The sequence below is a fragment of the Oculina patagonica genome, chromosome 13, assembly GCF_052425735.1.
Source record: "Oculina patagonica isolate OP01 chromosome 13, crgOcupat, whole genome shotgun sequence".
Lineage (NCBI taxonomy): Eukaryota > Metazoa > Cnidaria > Anthozoa > Scleractinia > Oculinidae > Oculina > Oculina patagonica.
The window spans coordinates 8,533,471-8,555,044 of NC_135770.1; the positions used below are offsets into that span (position 1 = coordinate 8,533,471).

The window sequence follows — 21,574 nt, forward strand, 5'->3', positions numbered from 1 at the left end:
GTATGAAAAGGGAAAACTTTCAATTTCACAACGCCGAGGAATTATAAGCTTAATTCCTAAAGATGATTCTGACCTAAATTACCTTCAAAATTGGAGACCAATAACGCTGTTAAATATAGACTACAAAATCGCCTCCAAAGCTATTGCTAGACGCATTGAACCGGTATTGTCGAAAATTATTCATCCAGATCAAACAGGATTTGTAAAAGACAGATATATAGGGGAAAATATAAGACTCATTAGTGATATAATGGAACAAACGCAGAGATGTAATATCCCAGGTATTCTTTTGTCGCTAGACTTTCGCAAAGCTTTTGATACCCTGGACTGGTCCTGTATACAACATGCCCTAAAGTTGTTTAACTTTGGAGACGGACTTAGAAGATGGATTACCGTTTTTTATAGTGACATTGAAAGTGCAGTGGTAAACAATGGCTTTGCAACAGATTGGATCAAACCTTCTGCTGGAGTTAGACAAGGCTGTCCGCTTTCTCCATACCTGTTTATCCTTACAGCAGAACTTATGTCCAATAAGATCCGTCAAAGCAGCGAGGTTTTAGGTATATCTCTTTTGAATAAGGAAATCAAATTGAGTCAGTTTCTGATGACACTAATCTTTTCTGTGCAGATTTAACATCAGTGAAAAAGGGACTTGATATCATAGCATCCTTCGGGGATATCTCAGGACTTAGACTAAATTTAAAAAAAACAAAGGCTATGTGGCTTGGAAAATTAGTCAATGAGAGCGACAAACCATTAGGACTGACTTGGATTAAAAACCCAGTGAAAATTTTAGGAATCTTTTTCTCATATGATAGTAACGGTAACAATCAGCACAATTTTAATCTAAAAATTCAAAAGCTTCAGGCAAACTTAGACATTTGGCGATCGCGAGATTTGACCTTATTTGGAAGAGTTCTTATTATTAAGGCAATGGGTGTATCGTCCCTCGTTTACTCTGCTTCGAATATCGACGTACCAAATGAGATTATAGGAAATGTGCAGGGCCGTCTTTTTAAATTTTTATGGAAAAATAAAAGAGACAAGGTTAAAAGAACTAGTACCTACCAGGACCACGTAAATGGAGGACTGCGAATGGTTGACATAGAGATAATGATAAAGTCTTTAAGACTCGCGTGGATCCCTAGACTGTTAAAAAATGGGGACCCAAATTGGAAAGCGGTACCGAATTACTATTTCCGAAAATATGGCGGATTGGAATTTCTACTGAAGTGTAATTATCGGATGGAGGACTTTAAAGAAATACCACGTTTTTACAGGGACATTCTATTATATTATAAAGAACTCAAATCGCTTTACAATTGGCATAACATTCATGACACAATCCTGTTTAATAATAAGGAAATACTAATAGGAGGGAAACCCTTTTTGTTTCATGAATGGCTAAACAAAGGAATTAAGACGGTCATGGACCTTTTAGACATTGAGGGTAAAGTTCTATCTTTTGCGGATTTTAAATCCAAATTTCATCTTAAAAAGACATCGTTTCTCCATTTTTATCAAGCCATAAGTGCAATTCCAAACCACCTACTCGAAAAAGCAAGAGAGTTACTTAATTCTGAAGACAGCGGTATATGTTTTGAAGATATGAAGTCCTTTCAGGTCGACGATAATAGTTTCTTAAACTTGACGAAAGCCAAAGCCAAAGATTTTTATTGGCTGTTAGTGAATAAAATCCATACAAACAGCCACACGGGGCCGAAACGTTGGGAAAAATCACTTACTTCCGAAAACATCAACTGGAAGAAAACATTCCAATCGGTCCACATAACTGCTAAAGAAAACAAGTTGCGAGAATTTCATTTCAAGGTCATTCATAGGTTTTTTGTAACTAAAAAGGAGCTTTTCATATTTAAGATAAAGGAGGATGGAGATTGTACATACTGCGGAGAAACGGATTCGAGAGACCATACGCTAATTGACTGTCATTTCACAAAGTCTTTCATTCAGCAGGTGTTGCAGTGGTTCAATTCAACCAACAACTCGTCCTTTTCACTCAATACTGAAGAGATTTTATTTGGCCTTCCCAATACACCGAATGATGAATTAAAGAGAAAGCTAAACTACACTCTTTTATACATGTGTTATTATATTTATAAAATGAAACTCCAGAACGATTCATTATTAATCTCGGAATTTATAAGTAAAATCATTTATAAATATAGAATAGAACAACTTCTTTAAGTACATATAAACCAGCTATCTAACAACTTCTTCGCCTTCTCCTATGTGTAGTATATAGTTTCTTTATATTGTTTAGTGAAAGATTTCCACCGCTTCTTATATTAATTTGTAATATTTCTGATCCGTTGCCACTGTATTGTGAATTGTAAATAGTATTTTGTAAATAGCGTTGTAATATTGTAAGTTTTTTTTTTTTTGTGTGTGTTATTTTCTAAATGAATGAATAAAAAAAAAAAAAAAAAAAAAAAAAAAAAGATTGGGCTACTTAAAACATTTAGCGAAAATAAGCTGGAAAATAAAGTTTTGAGACAGATTAATAACAGAAGAAAGGAATTGAAATTTACTTACCTACTAGAAGATGGTTTTCCATGTTCTATAAGAAATTATAGTTCACCACTAAATTTTCTCCGATTCTGATTGGTTTAAATTAAACACGTGACGCGATAGTGCCCGTCCGCCGGAGGGCACTATCAGCCCATAGTGCCCTCCCGTGAAAAATGCCCGGATCGATAGTGCCCACCTGTGACTGTTTTTTGTAAACAAGCTGCCTGCAGACAAAAAAAACCTAACCAAGTTCACTGCATTTAGTGGGTTTCTTGTCTGGTTTTGTTTCGTTTGTTAAATTTCGGCTTTCAATTGAGTTTTTTATCCAGACAAAAAAACCTAACCAAGTTCACTGCATTAAGTGGGTTTCTTGTCTGGTTTTGTTTCGTTTGTTAAATTTCGGCTTTCAATTGAGTTTTTTATCCTGAAAAGTAAAAATAATCCACGATGCTCGTTTTTGCATGTGCGCGCGGAAGAAAATTTAGTGGTGAACAATAAAGACAATAGAGTGTTTCTGTCTCGGAACTATCGGTCTGATAGTTGCCCCTTGGAAATTTGATGTTCTTAAAACTAGCATATTAGCCCTCGAAGCTTCGCTTCTCGGGCTAATATTTGTTTTAGAACATCAAATTTCCGCGGGGCAACTATCAGCCGATAGTTCCTCGACAGAAACACTTTATTGTTAAAATAATGCACGCTTGAGGTATAGAAAAGCTGCTAGTGGATGCCCGAGCCATCAGGCGAGGGCATTTAGCTGCTTTTCTAGACCTCAAAAAACAACAAAATTCAACGATTCTTTCTTCATATTTCGCTTCCTTTGCACTGTCTTACTTCCATTTAAGCAAGCAAAACGTTTCTGATAAAAACTTGCTGCTTTAAAGCATCATTTAAACAACAAAACAAGAGAATAGAGGCGAAGTCGACGAAGTCGTTCAGCGAAATTCGACAAACAATTCGCACATCCGGGGTACCGGGCTTCTATAGTTCAGCTATGTTCTATAAAAAATAATGCCCGCTAGAATTCCATCGCGCGTATACAGCGGCTATATTCTAAAGAGGTATAGATAATTCAGTTAATAGCTTGCAATAATGCTAGACTAAAACTTTTTCTTATATTGTTTATGTGACAACCACGTTCTTGTTCTTGTCTGCGTGACAACTCGGAGCGTTGCGTGATGCCTCAACCCGCGTGCGTGACGAGACAATAAGCTAATTGTTGCTGTGCCTGTATTTCAGTGAGCTACGCCTCTGAAGAGAGCACCATGGAGGAGGGTAGCGTGATGAAGCTATGGACAGTGAATGGAAGATTTATCGGCCACGTGACTTGTGAACACATGATAAACTGTCTGGAATTCTCTGCCGCTCCCGAGGGAATCTCTGTCAATGTTATCGCCACCGGGCTGAGTAATGGCGCCATCAGGTAAACGATGAGTCACGTGACATTTGAAAAAGGGTTTCTCTTGAGTCTTGCCCAAGTTTGCAACCCAGTCCTCCCGAACCGGAATTAAACATACTATTACAACTATTAGGCTACCACTCCTTTCAAGTGGTGTAAAGCCAAATCGGCAAAAATTTGACACTGGTGTTATCCTGTAGCCTGCGAACATAGACGTATTTCCGGCTGTCGTTTCTTTCGGCCGAAAAATTTCGGCAAAGAGAGTTATCCTGCGAATCGCGCAAAATAACGTCTGATACTGAGCCGACGAGAGTTTGATAGAATCAGATGATATTCGGCAATGGTTATTTTATTTTCAACAAACTGTCAACGAAAACAGTATTTTAGAGCTAAAAGCAATATTTTACAGTTAAAAATACTGTGGTTATGCAGCGCTTTGCAAAACTTCGGACCTTCTTGGCAACCCATTTATATCGCAGGATTTTCTGTTATGTTTTTCTGACTATACATGGGCATCTTGCAAATTTATTGAATAGTAGTGCAGGATATCTGTTGTGTTCAAACGATGGATAGCAAAAACGTTCTGATCATAACTTAAATGGTCAGTGAAATAATTTGTTGAATAATAGCCCATGACTGATAGCAGTAACTTTCTTACTATAAGTTATATGGGCAGCGTGATATTTTGTTGAATAAAAAAAAACCAGTATATCTGTTATGTACAGATGATCAAAATGACTTTAAACATCGGGACAATTTATTTAATAATAATATCGATGATTTGTGGGAGGCGCGGTGAACTAAAGGTTAGCGCGCCGGACTCCGGATCGAGTGGTCCGGGTTCGAGCCCTGGCCGGGGTCGTTGTGTTGTGTTCTTGGGCAAGACACTTGACTCTCATCAAACCTCTCTCCACCCAGGTGTATAAATGGGTACCGGCAAAATTAATACTGGGGGCAACACATCCAGGCCAGGGAGGCGTAAAAATCCTCCTAGTCGCTTAATGCTAAGGAAACTGGGATACGCTCTGTCGGTATGGGCCACTTGGCTAGACGGAGACTTGACCTTACCTTTAACATCGATGTGCAGATCGAATTTTGAGTATAATTAGATGATTGTGTTTGTCTCCTTGTAAACGCAGGTTATGGAGCACGTGGGACCTGGGTCACATCCGGGACATTGCTCCAGACCAGCATTTGTATCAAGTAGCAAGGTAACATTTCTTTGTTTTTCTGGGCGCCAATAATTAGATATTGTTTGATTCTATTGACGCTTATTTCAAACCTTAGGTCCTTGAAAAAAAGCAAAAGGATTATCAAGCAGTCGCTTATCCCTTAGTACAGTAACCTGCGTAGCTTTCGCGATTAAGGGGCGGATGTGAAATCGCGGGCGAAACTCGACTCCTCACCAATCTTCTCGCTGCTTCGCCGCTGAAGAAAAGGCTCGAAGTTTGAGCGGAATCCGTCTAAATTAGTTCTCTTTTCTTGCTTTAGTCTGACTTTCTCTGAGGACAGCCAACGGCTTTTTGCTGTTAACACTCCCGGAAAACTCGTGGTATGGCAGAGAAGAGACCAAATCTACACCAAGCCCCCAGTGATCACGGTATTTCAGCGAGGATAGTTAAAATTGTTAACTCTATAATTACATGTTGTCATTATCAATAGTAATAGTCTGGTATTAAATAATTTTTGTAACGCGGGCAATACGGAATTTGTTTCCCGTTGTGCCTTAAATTATGATGCACCCGTGTACAATAGTGAGTAAAAGAATTAATTAAGCTGTAACAAAAAAAAAAATTAGAAAGAGAGTAGGAATTACGGCATTTATCCCCTTGGCAATTGTTGTCAATGACGTTGCACAATTATTTACAATGCATATAAGTCTGTGCGTACAAGATAAGAATGGCGGAAAAGTCGACAAAATAAGCAAGGAGTGCAAAAATTTATGTTCTTTTCATTGCCCCCCAAAACGGAATTGGCTATCATTAATAGATGAAAATAAGTGTTAGGAAGTTTTTTGATGCTACATTTAAATTATTTCTCTGCAAATTAATGTGTAGTGATATTAATAATGTTATCGCCAGCTTATGACGTTTTTCAGTTTATGATACACTTAAATATTTTTATAATTATATTAAAATTGAAGCGTCATTAAGAGAATTGTTATATAAAATATAGTATAAAATATCAAGAATTTAAGTCCACAGACAAGAGAATCTTCGCACTGAATCAGATTCTTTCAAACAGCTCAAAATAAATTTATTCATTATTACGTTCAGAAAACGAGAACACGCAAATATATTTTTATTGGAATAATTATTTCTTCTATTTTCCCCAGTTTTGTAATAATTCTTTTCTGTTTCTTTTGTATGCATTCGACCGTTTAAAATTAAATTTTCTTTATTTGCGTTTTCGCACGATATTGATAAATATTAAATAACCGAAGAAAAAATTGTATCTTGTAGTAGTTGTTCAGTAAGCCCAAAGATTGACATCGAATTTTAATTGTATTCGCTTGCTTTAATAACTTGCCATTCTCGCTTGGGGGAAATTGGTGTTTATGAAAGGTAGAATAATTTTGAAATTTAAAAGTTAGACTGAGAAATTGACAGTTGGTGGAGGGAGGGGTGGGAATTAAAATTAACATAAAGGGGCACTATCAAAGAGGACTTCTCAAATAAGACCAAGCTGACAAAAAGTCATAAGTGAATAATAAAAAGGGTCTTGGTTTTTGCTTTGCTCTTTATTCTCATTATAGTACATTTCTTTTCAGTTTCTTAAAACATTTCATATGACGTAAGTGGCAAAGACAATAAAGTTTTGGCTGGCTTACTATATTCATAACAGGGCATTCCTGCTCACATGAGCCCGCGGCATTAAACTAACTCGAAGCTTATATTTGAAGTACATAATTTTAAATGCAAATTATATTTTCTCAAAGTTACAAAGGGGAACAAGGATATTTCAGAGAATTGTAGGTTATTTTTTTTTCATACTAGAGTTAAACTTGTGGGGGAATACAAGATTTTTTGCCAAGCTTTAGCCTGCATCTGCAAAGCTGAAATGCAAATTAGATGAATTCGAAGGAAGAGTAATCGAGCTACTTTATAGTGAGTTATGGTGTATAAAAGGTTATCTAGCTAGAATTCCATTTTCTTTTAAACCTATCGATGTATAATAGTCTTTGTGTATGAATTTCGTAATGATAAACGCTGTTATCAGGATTAAAATATCTCTTTAGAAGTTTGATGTCGTGTATTTTAATTTACACGTAATTCTCTTTGGGATGCGCCACTGCCTCTATTGTTTCAATTTTTCAATTTTGTTGTGATAGATTTTTGTTTTATTGGCATAAGAAACATTTTTATTATTTTTTACACCCGCTTTTAGTATTACGTACATAGCGGCTTTCTATCGACATCCATGTTTCGACGCGCTAAACAAACAAGACGGATCGAAATCCGCCAATCACAGCCCACTTGCATAACCTTGTGAGCTCATTTGCATGAAACCAACACCTGTATACATCGGTTTTGATTGCCACATCTTAAACAGCACGTCGACTGATGGATGTGAAAAGATAGCTATGCACGTAACACTGAAAGCGGGTGTAACGACATCTATGTTATGTTACATGGTTTTAATGTGGTTCTAAACTAAACCGAAAGTCATTGAAGTTTATTTTTTTAAAATGTTTCTTTTTGGCGATTATACAAAAATATATCAAAACAAAACCATTGACTTAGTTACTAGGCTCAAACAGTCAAATCTCGGTTATTATTGACCTCTTTTTACATTGCCATGGCAACGAATATTGACGTCATTTAGATCGGACTCTGCGGATAAAAGCTCCAGTGTTACTCGCCAGTGAGAAATCCAGAACTTTATTAAAAGTTATACAACTACAAAATAGACGGCCGACACGGTCCGGAGAGAGTGCCACTTTAAAAGACGTGACTTGAGGAGCTCCTTCGTCAACGGCTTGCTATTACTTCTGAATACACTTTGAACTATCTATGTAAAATTGTGTACTAAAATGCATATCCAGAGCTAGACTAGACCATTATTCCGTGACCTAGACACAAGGTACGCTGCAGGTTGCCCTTCAGTTCGAAGAAATGCAGTCAGAGTGCTAAAAACTAGCATACGTCTTCTCTCTTCCGTTGTTGACCCCTTTGCTTTTCCCGGCTGAAGGTGTTTTATGTATTTCATCAAACTGAAGCCTAAAATAATCACTAGTAATGGCCAGAAAAGCGACATAAATATCGACAACTTGTAGTTTCCAGTTGTCGCTATAACTTCCGTTTGGTTGAACCTATTGTAATAGCATGCCATCCAGGAAGCATTCTGGCCGTTCTTTTCCATGAAGTCCAAGACCTGTTGTCGATTTTCCTCTTTGGAACGGGAGCAGCAGGATGGTGGTCTGAAGGTACACTGTATAAATGTAAAGGATACGGCATTAAAAGTGTAAGTTGTAATTTTGCCTTTGTATGGGTTTCCAACATAGTACCAAGACACTTTCGCGAAGGCTGAAACTGGGGTGTCGTTGACCGCGGGCGCGAAGCCTGGGGTGGAAGCAAGCAAGACCGGTGACGTCACCGATCAGAGTAGAGTCTAGGCTCAAATAAACCGAGTCGAGAACGCCAAGGAACTATGCTTGTATAGCTTTAATTTATTGATGCAATATTTAGTAAAGTTGCATGAAGATGGAAAGGAAATTTTCCTTTTCCGTTTATAACAGGTCTAGCCTCCTTCGCAGACGTTCTTTGGGCTTGTCACGGGAAAAACGCGTGACGAGCCCAAAGAACGTCTGCGAAGGAACCTTAAACAGGCCCAGCAGGTGTTGAATTTAGCCTCCTCCGCAGGCTTCTCAAATTGAAAAGAACGAAGAAAACGAGAGAAACGCGGAAATACTGTCTTGGGCTTCCTGTGTTATGCAAACCGGAAGCGCGAGAAACAAATTTCCGTAAGGGGGAGGGGAGGAGAGGAAAGAAAGAGGGGAGGAGAGACGCGTCTCCTTTCCCTCTTCCACCCCCGCGCTTTCGGTTCCGCGCTTCCGGCACAAACACAGGAAGCCCGAGCCCATTGTTTTCGCGTTTCTCTCGTTTTCTTCGGTTCTTTTCAATTTGAGACGCCTGCGGAGGAGGCTATGTTGAATTCACATCACCAAATCTTTTTTTTTTTTTTTCATTTTTTTAATATTAAAACAATTTATTTTTAATATTATGGACTGTTAAGGGGGTCCTTCTTAACTACCAATTTGTTGCTAAGAAAGATTTCTGACAGTTAACTTTTGGAAACCAAACCTCCTACGGATGAGATTTGTGCACAATTAACTTTGTTCAATTGAAGAGTACTTCAAAAGTTTCAAAACACGGCCATATTTGACAAGTCACGTGACCGGAATAGAAAAAACCCCTAAACCTCTAAAAAGGGCGTATAGATCTAAAAATTAAATTCAGTGCCACCAGATAAAGGACGCCCATGTGGTTACCTTACCTTTTACTTAACAGTCCCACTTTAGCGTTGTTAATGAGGGAAAGGAAGGCGAGGAGACGTTGGAAGATAAATATATCATACCTTTACAATAAAATAAAAGCACAACCTTAAAACTACTAACAATTGCTCATTTTGATATAAATTTGATTGTTATTTAATTGGTGCCCCTTAACAAATAATTTCCCCGCAGGCCCTTTGGTGTCCCGTATTTGTGCCACAGCGGGGGCAAACGTTCAAACAAAATCACGCTAACATTCCCGAAGCAAACCGCAGATCATTCAGGTAATTATAACTGCAGATTATTATTTTGAATTAAATTAAACCCTAACGTAGATCAGTTATGAAATTTGCGCTACGTAACGACCGTAACATAGTCTTAAGTTATGACTTAATGACAACTATAGTAAATTATGAGACGGTGTTTATAAGTTAAGCTAATTGCGTACCTTGCCGCTAATGCTGCTTACATCTTTGTACAGAACTGACTGCTGACCGTTCGTACTGGAATTTTCTGCAACTTTCTTGCTCTTTTCTGTGCTGAAATAAACATGGATCTTGAGGCAGGGATAACAAGAACTGAGTGGAAAGCCGCCTCCACAGTCACAGATCTCTTCACCGTCGAATGCGCTGAAATTAACGAAGCACATTGTCTTCTGGAAATGGCTTGCTCTTGACGCGGGCAAAACAACTGTGATTCCATAGTAAACGAGGAGACCAAAGCCCACAGCAACTAGGAGGAAAGAAAATCGAATGCACAGAAATCGATTTAAGTTAGAAGCGAGCAAGGTTTTGCAACTTGAAGGCATTTCTATTTTTTAATATCTATCGCCTAAACGGTTTGGACATGGTTCAAAGGAGAGGACCCGCACTGGTAGCTTGGCACAAAAAGATGTTAATGAAATTAGCGTGCGATGCCATTTTTATTCAGGAGTCTGCTGTGAGATTAAAATGTAAGACAAAAGCTGTCTAGCGGGATATCAACTTCCCATTGTCCAGTTTTGCAGCTGCATGAAATTTGTGAATTTTTTTTATCTTAATTTTTCTTAGATTTCAACAGTTCGATGTTGACGCGGGGAGGGGTGGGGAGCTGACTCTCGCTAACACCCCTCTGTAACAGATCCAGTGGAACCCCACTCAGTGGATTATTTTCCCCCACCCAGTGAAAATTTAGTCTACCCGGTACCCAGCGAATATTTTGATCTTACCCGCCTATTTTTATGCTTCTCCAGTGATTGTGCGGGCTGACTTTTGTCGAATAAAACTATTTAAAAAACGAGCCCAAAAAGCCGACTCAGTGGAAAATTGGCCAACCCAGTGACTTTTTTCCGAAAACCCGGTGAAGATAAAGATTCCACTGGGTCTGTTACAGAGGGGTGTTAGCTAGTAAATGAGGCAGCCCACCTTGCCATAAAACAAATGGGCGAAAAATTAGTCTTTCGTAGCAAACCTAAACAAATGAAAAGCATAGGAATTATGTTATTTCTCTTAAAGTTTTTAAAGGTCGGTCTCATGTAAACGCGAGACAAATTGAAAAGATCGAAGATTCTAAGAATATTTATGACTCAAGCTACGTTGATTTGTAGCTATGAAAGGGAACTAATTCGCAATGGGCAAAATTTAAGGGAAAAGAAATAGCAGACAACAGTGAACTTCAATTTCCCACAAATAGCCTTGTTTTTTCTTAAGTTTGTCAGTTATTAAAATGTTTCGTTTTAAGATGGATGCTCTTCAAAAGTGAAAATGTCTACAGAGATAATTTTTGTCCTCTTAGAAAAGTTCAGCCGACTTATATTCAAAAGAATGTAGGTCTTGGGAACAATTTGTAAATTAGAGTATTAGCTGCATGTTCTAAGCCGATAAGAATAAAGATAACTAACAATCATTGGACGAGGTTGAGCAAAATATCGTGATATTATTCAGTGGCGAGCAGAAACTTATCCTGCAAGCGGGCCCGTGAATGAGTGAGTGAACGAGTGAGCGATCGAAAGGAGTGAAGCAAGCCCGAGTGAGTAGCGGAGACGCGAGAATAGCTTCGCGCTTCCTTGCTAGACTTCTAGACTTACTCGCTGACTTGCCGCAATTCCCAAACGTAAACGTGTTCGCTAGCTGTCGATAACCGAGTTCAATACTTGAAATGAGTTTGTTTTTGGTCTTATAGAACGTTCAAATCACTATCCGATAAATCTGAAAAAGGGTTGCTATTTTCCTCATAATTGGACACAACTACGCATGGGCAGAAAAGTACTAGCAGCAAATCACTGTCAGAAAGTAAAGCGCATGAGCAGACCATTATTTGTAGGCAGGCAGTGCTTTCCAGCGAATGACAGAAAAGGAAGAAAAATTCATCAAATGATAATGAGAAGAACTTTAAATGTAACAATACTGGGGCTGCTAGGAAAATATTTCCTAGTCCCTTGTAAAAACACGAGTAATAATTTGAACCGAAAAATATCACATGCGCATGCTGGTTTACTTTCGAAAAATGTATCAAAATCGACTCCGCGGGATACATTACAAAAAAAAAACAACAGTTATATTTTATGTAAGTAAAAACTAGATCGACCCCCTTGCCCATGCATTAAAAATTTACCTCGTTTCTTTTGTTGCTTACAATTTTTAAATCACTAGAACTCTATTTTTGGCTTCTTTTTAAAGTGTTGACTCAAAATTGTATTGATTAGAAGATTAAATATGGAATACTGTTATGTTAATGACTTTAAATTAATGTCCTTTTCTTCGACTATTGTACATTTCTTAACGGCTGAGTGAGTTTTTGACGAACAACGTGATCAACCGCCACTTTGGAGTCTTTAGTTATTGTCAATGCCTCGTTTGTTGTGGTACAAATATAAGTCGTGCAAATACGCTAGCAACGTCCCCTAATTTGAGTTAACTTACGTCTTGAAGCTTAAGTGAATTAACAGCAAAGATTGGGGAGCTAAATGGCCAATTTGGATGGTTTGTGAGGCAGAATAAATGATTTCTTCACAACAAATAAGAGTTTAGTCCGTACAGATTGTACGGTTTGTTTATTATTGAAAATAAGCTTTCCAAAGTGATGGACTTGCAAAGAGCCATGGCAAAAGGGCACCAATCCGTTTACGACAAAGCTCTGACGATTTTTCAAGAAAGGACCAAGAAGCTCAAAGTCGCTGAACAAGAAATAGAGAAAGAGAGAGTACAAACTAATATCGACTATAAGTTTGAAGAAAGAAAAGTCAAAGAGGACTTGATCAAGATGTTCAGAGATAGGAAACGATTCGCTAGAGAGGCGAAAACACAACTCCAGCTACCGTCGCTGAGCAGAGAGAAATCTTATCAAGGATGGACAACTAAGGAGAAACAAAGATTACTTCGTTCTTTTAGCACGGAAAGAAGTCATGAGTCGTTTCCTGCCATCACGTGTAACGTCGCTAACATACCGCAAATAATGAAGCGGTCCATTTCGAAGGAGTCGCAATTTCATAACTGGCTCATTGGTTTTCCAAAGATTAAAGATTCGTCTGGAAAACGTACTGTTCGAAACGTACGATTAGCGAGAGGTGATTCGGGGGAGGATAATAGTGACACGAAAGCAATCAAGCGGCATTCAAAAGTAGCGAACATTGTTTATAACGTACCTTTGACTCTAAGAGACACGAAAACCGCTGCCGAAAGACATTACGAAGACAGTTCACATCGGGAAAGAAAAAATGCCGTTTTTGTGGCGACTTCTGAAAACTGGAGATGCAAAAGATTTCCAAAGTCGAAAAGGGCCAGAAAGGGTTATTACAAAAATTAAGTTAAAGTTTCTAGCTCTTTAACGGTAGAGATGATTTATGCCAACTGTTGGAAAGATGCTTGTCTTAAAGCTACCTCCAAATTACATACAACTAAACTGTTCTTGACAAATGAAACCTTTGATAAACTCAAAATATAGATAAAGTATTGCACATTGAAAGAATTTCAGACCGAAGTGGTTTTCACTGGCAAATATTGCACTTAGCCTTTAATTCTATAGGTTGTTTATTTATTACACCTCGTATAATATTCGGTATTTTTACAATTGACAGCGTGGCAGTTGTTTGTCAGTTTGTTTGTAATTTTCTTAGAAATTTCACGGCTTAACAATAAAGACATACCATATGTATAGTCGATTTTATTTAACATTAATATATTGTGTGGTTCTTTCAATTATATTGCGAGTTGCTAATCTTCTGAGCGTCCTTTCAATGTACAAAACAAATATAACAAAACTTGTACATAATGACCTCTTTAGACTGCTTTCATCTAGAATAGTATGCAGCACCACACATGCTTGGTTTGAAGCTTTAAAACGTTTATTAAGTTATAACTTGTTTTAACAACAATTGAACTAGCAATGATGAGGGAACTTGATCTAAAGTTACAACTTGAAAGTAAAGTTTAAAAAGAAAAGTTGGCAATTTTACGGCTCATTACGTCCCAAAACAAATCAATCTTGTTTTGTTATGGTCTCGTCTATTCAGCGAAATTTTGACAAGCAAACAATTGTTTCCAAGCAATGCAATTAAGCTCGTCGATGAATTATGTAAATCAGCCTTAGGAGCCGCAATTATAATCCGGCCATCATACCAAAAAAGATGGCGACTGGTTCTACTACACACATTTCTTAGCGTACGAAAACCCTAAAACCCTAAATCGCACACAAGAGATTGTAAAAAAAAATCAAACTTGACTACAGCTAACGCAAGATCCTAAACCGGCCGAAACAATTTCTTTCAAAAAATGAAAAAATGTTTGTCACAAAATTAGGCTTAGTCATAATGACAGCCACTGGGCCGAAAAAAGTTAACCCGATATAAAGCTGCTTCATTTGACCTAAACAATGAATAAAACTTTATTTCGATTATCTCACAAATCACAACTTACAAAAAACATAGCGTTTAGAGAAAAAAAGAAAAAAAAAGAAAGTGCATTGCTGGTTGAGACATTTGTATGCACATTTTGAAACTGGAGATTTTGACACAGTATGGGTTCTAAGTCCGGTCAAACAACAATTTTAGCGAAAAGAAAAGCTTTTATTGGTGGAATTAGGGATAGAAAATCCAGATGTGGAAAATAAAGGATACGACAGAAAAACATTAACAAAAAAGGCAAAGGCTTGTGAAGAAATTCTGAAAAAATTTGACTCAAGTTTTACCTCAGGGCTTTTAGCTACGACCCTACAGTTCTTTTCTTGACTGATATTGAAGATTCGAAACGAAAACGAAATTGTAAATTGTCGCCATCGGGGGGGGTAAAAGGTTAAATCTGTCCTTAAGGCGTCAAATTCGTCTTACATTTGTACTACATCGACTGACATACTTCCTTAACTGTTTGTAGCGCAATTGACCGCTTATTTTAAAAGGGCTGACCTACAACATTTTTAAGCAGCCGCGTTTAAACCTACCTCTAAGCAGGTCTTCTTATTGTTTCTTAGTCAGTGTTTAGACGCCCTGTAAACAAAGTCATGGAAAAACAACGTTTAAATAATCGCCCTTCATGGTTTAAACATCGGTTAGACAATGTTTTTCATAAACAGTGTTTAAACTTTGATGAAATAGTCGGCCCTATGTGTTTAAAGTGGACTTAAAAAATAAATGCTCCTGTGCCCGGTGCGATGCTAAATCAACTGAGCTATGAAACCACACATTGGAAGAAAGGTCAATTGTGAGTTCTTATTTCCCCGTAAAAGAATAGAACGATGTAGGTAGGTAGGTAAGTTGGTGGGAAGGTAGGTAGGTAGGAAGGGTGGTGGGTAGGTAAGTAGGTAGGTAGGTAAAATAGGTAGGTAGGCAGGTAGGTAGGCAGGTAGGCAGGTACGTAGGTAGGCAGGTAAGCAGGAAGGCAGGTAGGTAGGTAGGTAAGCAGGTAGGTAGGTAGGCAGCTAGGTAGGCAGGTAGGCAGGTAGATAGGTAGGTAGGCACGTAGGTAGGCAGGTAGGAGGTAGGAGGTAGGTAGGTAGGTACGTAGGAGGTAAGTACGTAGGTAGGTAGGCAGGTAGGTAGGTGTAGGTTGTAGGTAGGTAGGTAGGGTAGTAGGTAGGTAGGTAGGTAGGTAGGTAGGTAGGTAATGTAGGTAGGTAGGTAGGTATGGGTAGGTAGGTAGGTAGGTAGGTGTAGGTAGGTAGGTGGTAGGTATGTATGTAGGTAGGTAGGTAGGTAGGTAGGTAGGTATGTAGGTAGGTAGGTAGGTAGTGTAGTAGGAGGTAGGTAGGTGGTAGGTGGTTGTAGTTGGTGTAGTAGGTGTTGTGTGTGTAGGTGGTGGTAGGTAGGAGTGGCAGGTAGATAGGTAGGTAGGAGGTAGGAGTAGGAGGTAGGTAGGTGGTGGTAGGTTGTAGGGAGATATAGGTTGTAGGTAGGTAGGTAGGTATGTAGTAGTAGTAGGTAGGTAGGGGGTAGGTAGGTAGGCAGGTAGGGAAGGAGGTAGGTAGGTGGGTAGGTAGGTAGGCAGGTAGGTAGGCGGTAGGGTGATAGGTAGTAGGTAGTAGGGGTAGGATAGGAGGTAGGTAGGTAGTGTAGGAGGTAAGTGTAGGTAGGTAGGAGGTAGGTAGATAGGTATGTAGTAGTAGTTAGGTAGGAGTAGGTAGTAGGTAGGTAGTATGTAGGGGTAGTATAGGTTAAGGTAGTAGGTAGGTAGATTTATTAGTGGTAGGTAAGGGTAGTATAGGAAGGTAGGTAGTAGGTAGGTATGTAGTAGGTAGGTAGGAGTGGTGGTAGGTTGTTGTAGGTAGTAGTAGTAGTAGAGAGAATATAGTATTGTAGGTAGGGGTAGGAGTATGTAGGTATGTAGGTAGTAGTAGGTAGGATGTAGGTAGTATATAGTAGTAGGTATAGTATAGATGTAGTAGGTAGGTAGGTAGGTAGGTATATTTTAGGTGGTGGTATATATATTAGATGTGTGGGTAGGTAGGTAGGGTTTAGTAGGTAGGTAGGTAGTAGTAGGGGTAGGAGGTAGGTAGGTAGGAGTAGGAGTAGGCAGTAGGTAGGTAGGTGGTAGGTATGTAGGGAGATAGGTAGTTTAGTAGTAGTAGATGTAGGTAGGTAGTAGTAGGAGGGGGTAGGTAGTAGTAGGTAGTAGTAGGAGGAGATAGTGTAGTAGGGGTGGGTGTAGGTAGTAGGAGGTAGGAGTTAGGTAGGGTAGTAGGTAGGTATAGTTGATAGGTAGTGGAGTGTAGGTAGGATAGTAGTTTAGTTAGTAGTAGGGTGTAGGTATAGGGTAGGTAGAGGTAGTATGTAGTATATGTAGTGTAGGTATATGTAGTAGTAGTAGGTTTAGTAGGTAGGTAGTAGGTGGTATGTTGTAGGTAGGTAGTAGTATAGTAGTGTAGATATAGTAGTAGTGTAAGTAAGTTAGTTGGTATAGTGTTAAAAATAGGTAGGTAGAGATGTATATATAAATAGTATGTAGGGATAAGGTAGGAGAAGTGGAGATAATTAAAGAATTGTAGGGGGTAGTAAGGATAGGATTAGAGGTAAAGGTAGGTAGTAGAGATTTATAAAGAGGTAGATAGTAAAAATTTATAGAGGTAGGTAAGTTGTAATATAAATGTAAGGAGAGGTTAAAGAAGAATGAAAAAAGGGTTAAGGAAGGTAAAGGAGGAGAGGAAAATAGAGGGATGTAGTGTAGGAGAGAGAGGTAGGTAGGAGTAGGGGTGTATTAGTAGGATAGGATAGTAGGTTTGGAAATAGATAGAGAGGAGAGGTAGTATAGGGAGGTAGTAGTAGTAGTAGAGGTAGGTAGGGGGGGAGTAGAGGAGGTAGAGTAGTATAGTAGGAGTAGGATGAGGTAGGAAAGTAGTTAGGTAGTTGAGGTATAGTATTAGGTAGTAGTGGCAGTAGATAGTAGTAGGTAGAGTAGTATTAGGTGTAGATTAGGGGGATAGATGTAGTATAAAATGGGAGGAGAGGTTATAAAGATAGATAGGAAAAGATAGAAAAGAGAGGAGGTAGTGTAGGTGAATAAATAGGAGGTAGGGAGTGTAGAGGAGGAGAGTGTAGTAGGTTGGGGGTAGGTAGGGGTAGTATGTAGTAGGAGAGTAGGTAGTAGTAATGTAGTAGAAGGGTAGGTAGGTAGTAGTAGGAGGTAGAGGATAGGATGTAGTATAGATAGGTAGTAGAGAGTTGTAGGTAGAGAGTAGGATTTGTAGGTAGTATAGTATATAGAAGAATGTAGGGAAGTAGTTAGTAGGTAGGAGGAGGTGTAGAGTAGAGATGTAGGTAGGTAGGTAGGAGTAGAGAGTAGTAGATTTGTAGGTAGTAGGTAGTAGTAGAGGATGTAGAGTAGGTAGGTAGTGTAGAGGATAGGAGGATGTAGGTATGTAGGTAGTAGGTAGTAGGAAGATTGGTAGGTAGGTAGGTAGGTAGAGGAGTAGGAGGTAGATAGGTAGGAGGAGTAGGGGTGAAGGTAGAGGTAGATGTGGAGAGGTAGTATGTAGTAGTAAGTTAGTAGTAGTAGTAGGTGGAGGGGTAGGTAGGTAGGTAGGTAGGTAGGTAGGTAGGTAGGAGAAGAGTAGTGGTAGGTAGGGTGGAGTAGGTAGGTAGAGGAGTAGGATATGTAGTAGGAGTAGTAGGTAGTTGTAGGGAGTAGGTAGGTAGGTAGTAGTAGGTAGGCAGGTAGTATAGGTAGAGTTAGTAGGTGGTAGGTAGTAGTAGGCAGGATAGTAGGAGGTAGGAGAGGATAGTGGTAGAAGTTGTGGAGGGTTTAGTAGGTAGTAGGTAGTAGTAGTAGTAAGATAGTTGTAGTAGTAGGTAGGTAGGTATGTAGTATGTAGTAGGCATAGAATAGTAGGGGTGGTAGGAGGTAGGTAGGTAGTAGGAGTAGGAGTAGGCAGGTAGGTAGGTAGGAGGTAGGTTTAGGGAGGTAGAGTTGTAGGTAGTAGGAGGTTAGGGTAGAGAGGATAGGAGGATTATTAGATAGTAGTAGTGTAGATGTAGTAGGTAGTAGTAGAAGGTAGGTAGGTAGGTAGGTAGGTAGGTAGGTATGTAGGTAGGAGGTAGATAGGTAGTAGTAGTAGTAGGATGTAGGGAGTAGGTAGTAGGTGGCAGGTGATAGGGAGGTAGGTAGGTAGGTATTATGTAGGACGTAGGTAGATAGTAGGTAGTAGGTAGTAGGCAGGTAGGTAGGTAAGTTGAAGGTAGGCAGGTAGATAGTAGTAGGTATGTAGGTAGGTAGGATGTAGTGGTATGTAGTAGTAGGTAGGTAGGTAGGTAGGATTATGTATGTAGGTAGGGTAGGTAGGTAGGTATGTAGGTAGGTAGGTAGGTAGTGTAGTAGGCAGGTAGTAGGTAGTAGGTATGTAGGTATGTAGTAGTAGTAGGAATGTAGTAGGTAGTAGGCAGGTAGGAGTAGAATAGTAGGGTAGGAGTAGGTAGGTAGTGGGTAGGTTGTAGGGGATAGGTGTTGTAGGTAGGTAGGTAGGTAGGTAGGTAGGTAGGTAGGGGAGGTGGTAGGTAGGTAGGTAGGAGGAGTAGGGGAAGAGGTAGATAGGTAGTAGGCAGTGATTAGCTAGGTAGGGAGGGGTTGTAGGTAGGGGTAGGTAGGTAGTGTAGGTAGGTATGTAGGGAGGTAGGTAGGTAGGTAGGTAGTAGGTAGGAGTAGGTAGAGGTAGGTAGGTGTAGTAGGTATAGGTAGGTAGGTAGTAGGATGTAGGGAGGTAGGTAGTAGGTAGGTGTAGGTAGGAGGTAGGAGGCATATGTAGTAGGAGTATGTTAGGTAGTGGAGGTAGTAGGTAGGTAGTGTAGGAGGAGTAGGGTAGGTAGGTATTAGTAGGTGGTAGGTAGGTAGGTAGGTAGGTAGGAGATAGGTAGGAGGAGTAGGAGTAGGCAGTAGGTAGGTAGGTAGGATGTAGGGAGAAGGTAGTTTAGTAGGTAGGTAGTGTAGGTAGGTAGGTAGGTAGGTAGTGGGGGTAGGTGTTAGTAGGTAGGTAGTGAGGTAGGTTGTAGGTAGGTAGGTAGTAGGTAGGTATGTAGGTAGGCAGGTATATAGGTAGTAGGTAGGTAGTAGGTAGGTAGTAGGATAGGATAGGTGTAGGTAGGTTGGGAGAAGGTAGGTATGTAGGTAGGTAGGTAGGATGTAATAGGTAGGTAGGTAGGAAGTAGGCAGGTATGTAGTTAGGCAGGTAGGTAGGTAGGTAGGTTGTAGGTAGGTATGTAGGTAGGTAGGTAGGTAGGTAGATATGTAGGTAGGCTGGTAGATAGGTAGGTAGGTAGGTAGGTAGGTAGGTAGGTAGGCAGGTAGATAGGGAGGTAGGTAGGTAGGTATGTATGTAGGTACGCAGGTAGATAGGTAGGTAGGAAGGTAGGTAGGTAGGCAGGTAGGTAGGTAGATATGAAGGTAGGTAGGTAGATAGGTAGGTAGGTAGGTAGGTAGGTAGGTAGGTAGGTATGTAGGTAGGTAGGTAGGTAGGTAGGTAGGTAGGTAGGTAGTTAGGCAGGTAGGCAGGTAAGCAGGTATGTAGGTATGTAGGTAGGTAGGTAGGTAGGTAGGTAGGTATGTAGGTAGGTAGGTAGGTAGGTAGGTAGGTATGTAGGTAGGTAGGACGTAGGTAGGTAGGTAAGTAGGTAGGTAGGTAGGTATGTAGGCAGGTAGGTAGGTAGGCAGGTAGGCAGGTAGGTAGGTAGGTAGGTAGGTAGGTAGGTATATAGGTAGGTAGTTAGGTAGGTATGCAGGTAGGCAGTTAGGTAGGTAGGTAGGTAGGTATGTATGTAGGTAAGTAAATAGGCAGGTAGGTATGTAGGTAGGTAGGTAGGTATGTAGGTAGGTAGTTTTGTAGGTAGGTAGGTAGGTAGGTAGGATGTAGGTAGGTAGGTAGGTAGGTAGGTAGGTAGGTAGGTAGGTAGGTAGGCAGGAAGGGTATTTAGGTAGGTAGGATGTATGTAGATAGGTAGGTAGGTAGGTAGGTAGGTAGGTATGTAGGTAGGTAGGTAGGTAGGTAGGTAGGTAGGATGTAGGTAGGTAGGTAGGTAGGTAGGTTAGGTAGGTAGGTAGGTAGGTAGGTAGGAGTAGGTAGGTATGTAGGTAGGCAGGTATGAGGTAGGCAGGTAGGTAGGTAGGTAGGTAGGTAGGTAGGCAGGTATGCAGGTAGGCAGGTAGGTAGGTAGGTAGGTAGGTAGGTAGGTAGGTAGGTAGGCAGGTAGGTATGTAGGTATGTAGGTAGGTAGGTAGGTAGGCAGGTAGGCAGGTAGGCAGGTAGGTAGGTAGGTAGGTAGGTAGGTAGGTAGGTAGGTAGGTAGGCAGGTAGGTAGGTAGGTATGTAGGTAGGTAGGTATGTAGGTACGTAGGTAGGTAGGTTGGTATGTAGGTAGGTAGGTAGGTATGTATGTAGGTAGGTAGGTATTTAGGTAGGTAGGTATGTATGTAGGTAGGTAGGTAGGTAGGTAGGTAGGTAGGTAGGTAGGTAGGTACGTAGGTAGGTAGGTATGTAGGTAGGTAGGTAGGTAGGTAGGTAGGTAGGTAGGTAGGTAGGTAGGTATGTAGGTAGGTATGTAGGTAGGTAGGTAGGTAGGTAGGTAGGTAGGTAGGTATGTAGGTACGTAGGTAGGTATTTAGGTAGGTAGGTAGGTAGGTAGGTAGGTAGGTAGGTAGATATGTAGGTAGGTAGGTAGGTAGGTAGGTATTTTAGTAGGTAGGTAGGTATGTAGGTAGGTAGGTAGGTAGGTAGGTAGGTAGGTAGGTATGTAGGTAGGTAGGTAGGTAGGTAGGTAGGTAGGTAGGCAGGTAGGCAGGTAGGTAGGAAGGTATGTAGGTAGGTAGGTAGGTAGGTAGGTAGGTATGTAGGTAGGTAGGTAGGTAGGTAGGTAGGTAGGTATGTAGGTAGGCATGTAGGTAGGTTGGTAGGTAGGTAGGTAGGTAGGTATGTAGGTAGGTAGGTAGGTATTTAGGTAGGTCGGTATGTATGTAGGCAGGTAGGTAGGTAGGTAGGTATGTAGGTTGGTAGGTAGGTAGGTAGGTATGTAGGTAGGTAGGTAGGTATGTAGGTAGGTAGGTAGGTAGGTAGGTAGGTATGTAGGTAGGTAGGTAGGTAGGTATGTATGTAGGTAGGTAGGTAGGTAGGTAGGTAGGCAGGTAGGTAGGTAGGTAGGTAGGTAGGCAGGTAGGTAGGTAGGTATGTAGGTAGGTAGGTAGGTAGGTAGGTATGTAGGTAGGTAGGTA

General features: G+C 40.1%; 4 protein-coding genes across 5 annotated transcripts in view; 2 read left to right on the top strand and 2 right to left on the bottom strand.

Annotated features, from left to right (window-relative positions):
- LOC144634903 (lysosomal-trafficking regulator-like) overlaps positions 1 to 7,169 on the top strand; it is a 73,963-nt gene extending 66,794 nt beyond the window's left edge. The window contains 3 exon segments of the mRNA XM_078493946.1: positions 3,766 to 3,949; positions 5,065 to 5,136; positions 5,417 to 7,169. Of these exon segments, the coding sequence (XP_078350072.1) occupies positions 3,766 to 3,949; positions 5,065 to 5,136; positions 5,417 to 5,543 (383 nt within the window). The 3' untranslated portion in view covers positions 5,544 to 7,169.
- LOC144635075 (tumor necrosis factor ligand superfamily member 14-like) overlaps positions 1 to 21,574 on the bottom strand; it is a 255,865-nt gene that overhangs the window by 161,851 nt on the left and 72,440 nt on the right. The window lies entirely within an intron of this gene.
- On the bottom strand, positions 7,791 to 10,222 carry LOC144635078 (calcium-activated potassium channel subunit beta-3-like). Its single transcript, XM_078494158.1, has 2 exons — positions 9,868 to 10,222; positions 7,791 to 8,356 (listed from the first exon to the last, which is right to left on the bottom strand). The coding sequence occupies exons 1-2, from the start codon at positions 10,066 to 10,068 to the stop codon at positions 7,973 to 7,975; spliced, it is 585 nt and encodes a 194-aa protein (XP_078350284.1). The 5' UTR covers positions 10,069 to 10,222; the 3' UTR covers positions 7,791 to 7,972.
- On the top strand, positions 12,226 to 13,567 carry LOC144636218 (uncharacterized). Its single transcript, XM_078495370.1, has one exon. The coding sequence runs from the start codon at positions 12,480 to 12,482 to the stop codon at positions 13,200 to 13,202; it is 723 nt and encodes a 240-aa protein (XP_078351496.1). The 5' UTR covers positions 12,226 to 12,479; the 3' UTR covers positions 13,203 to 13,567.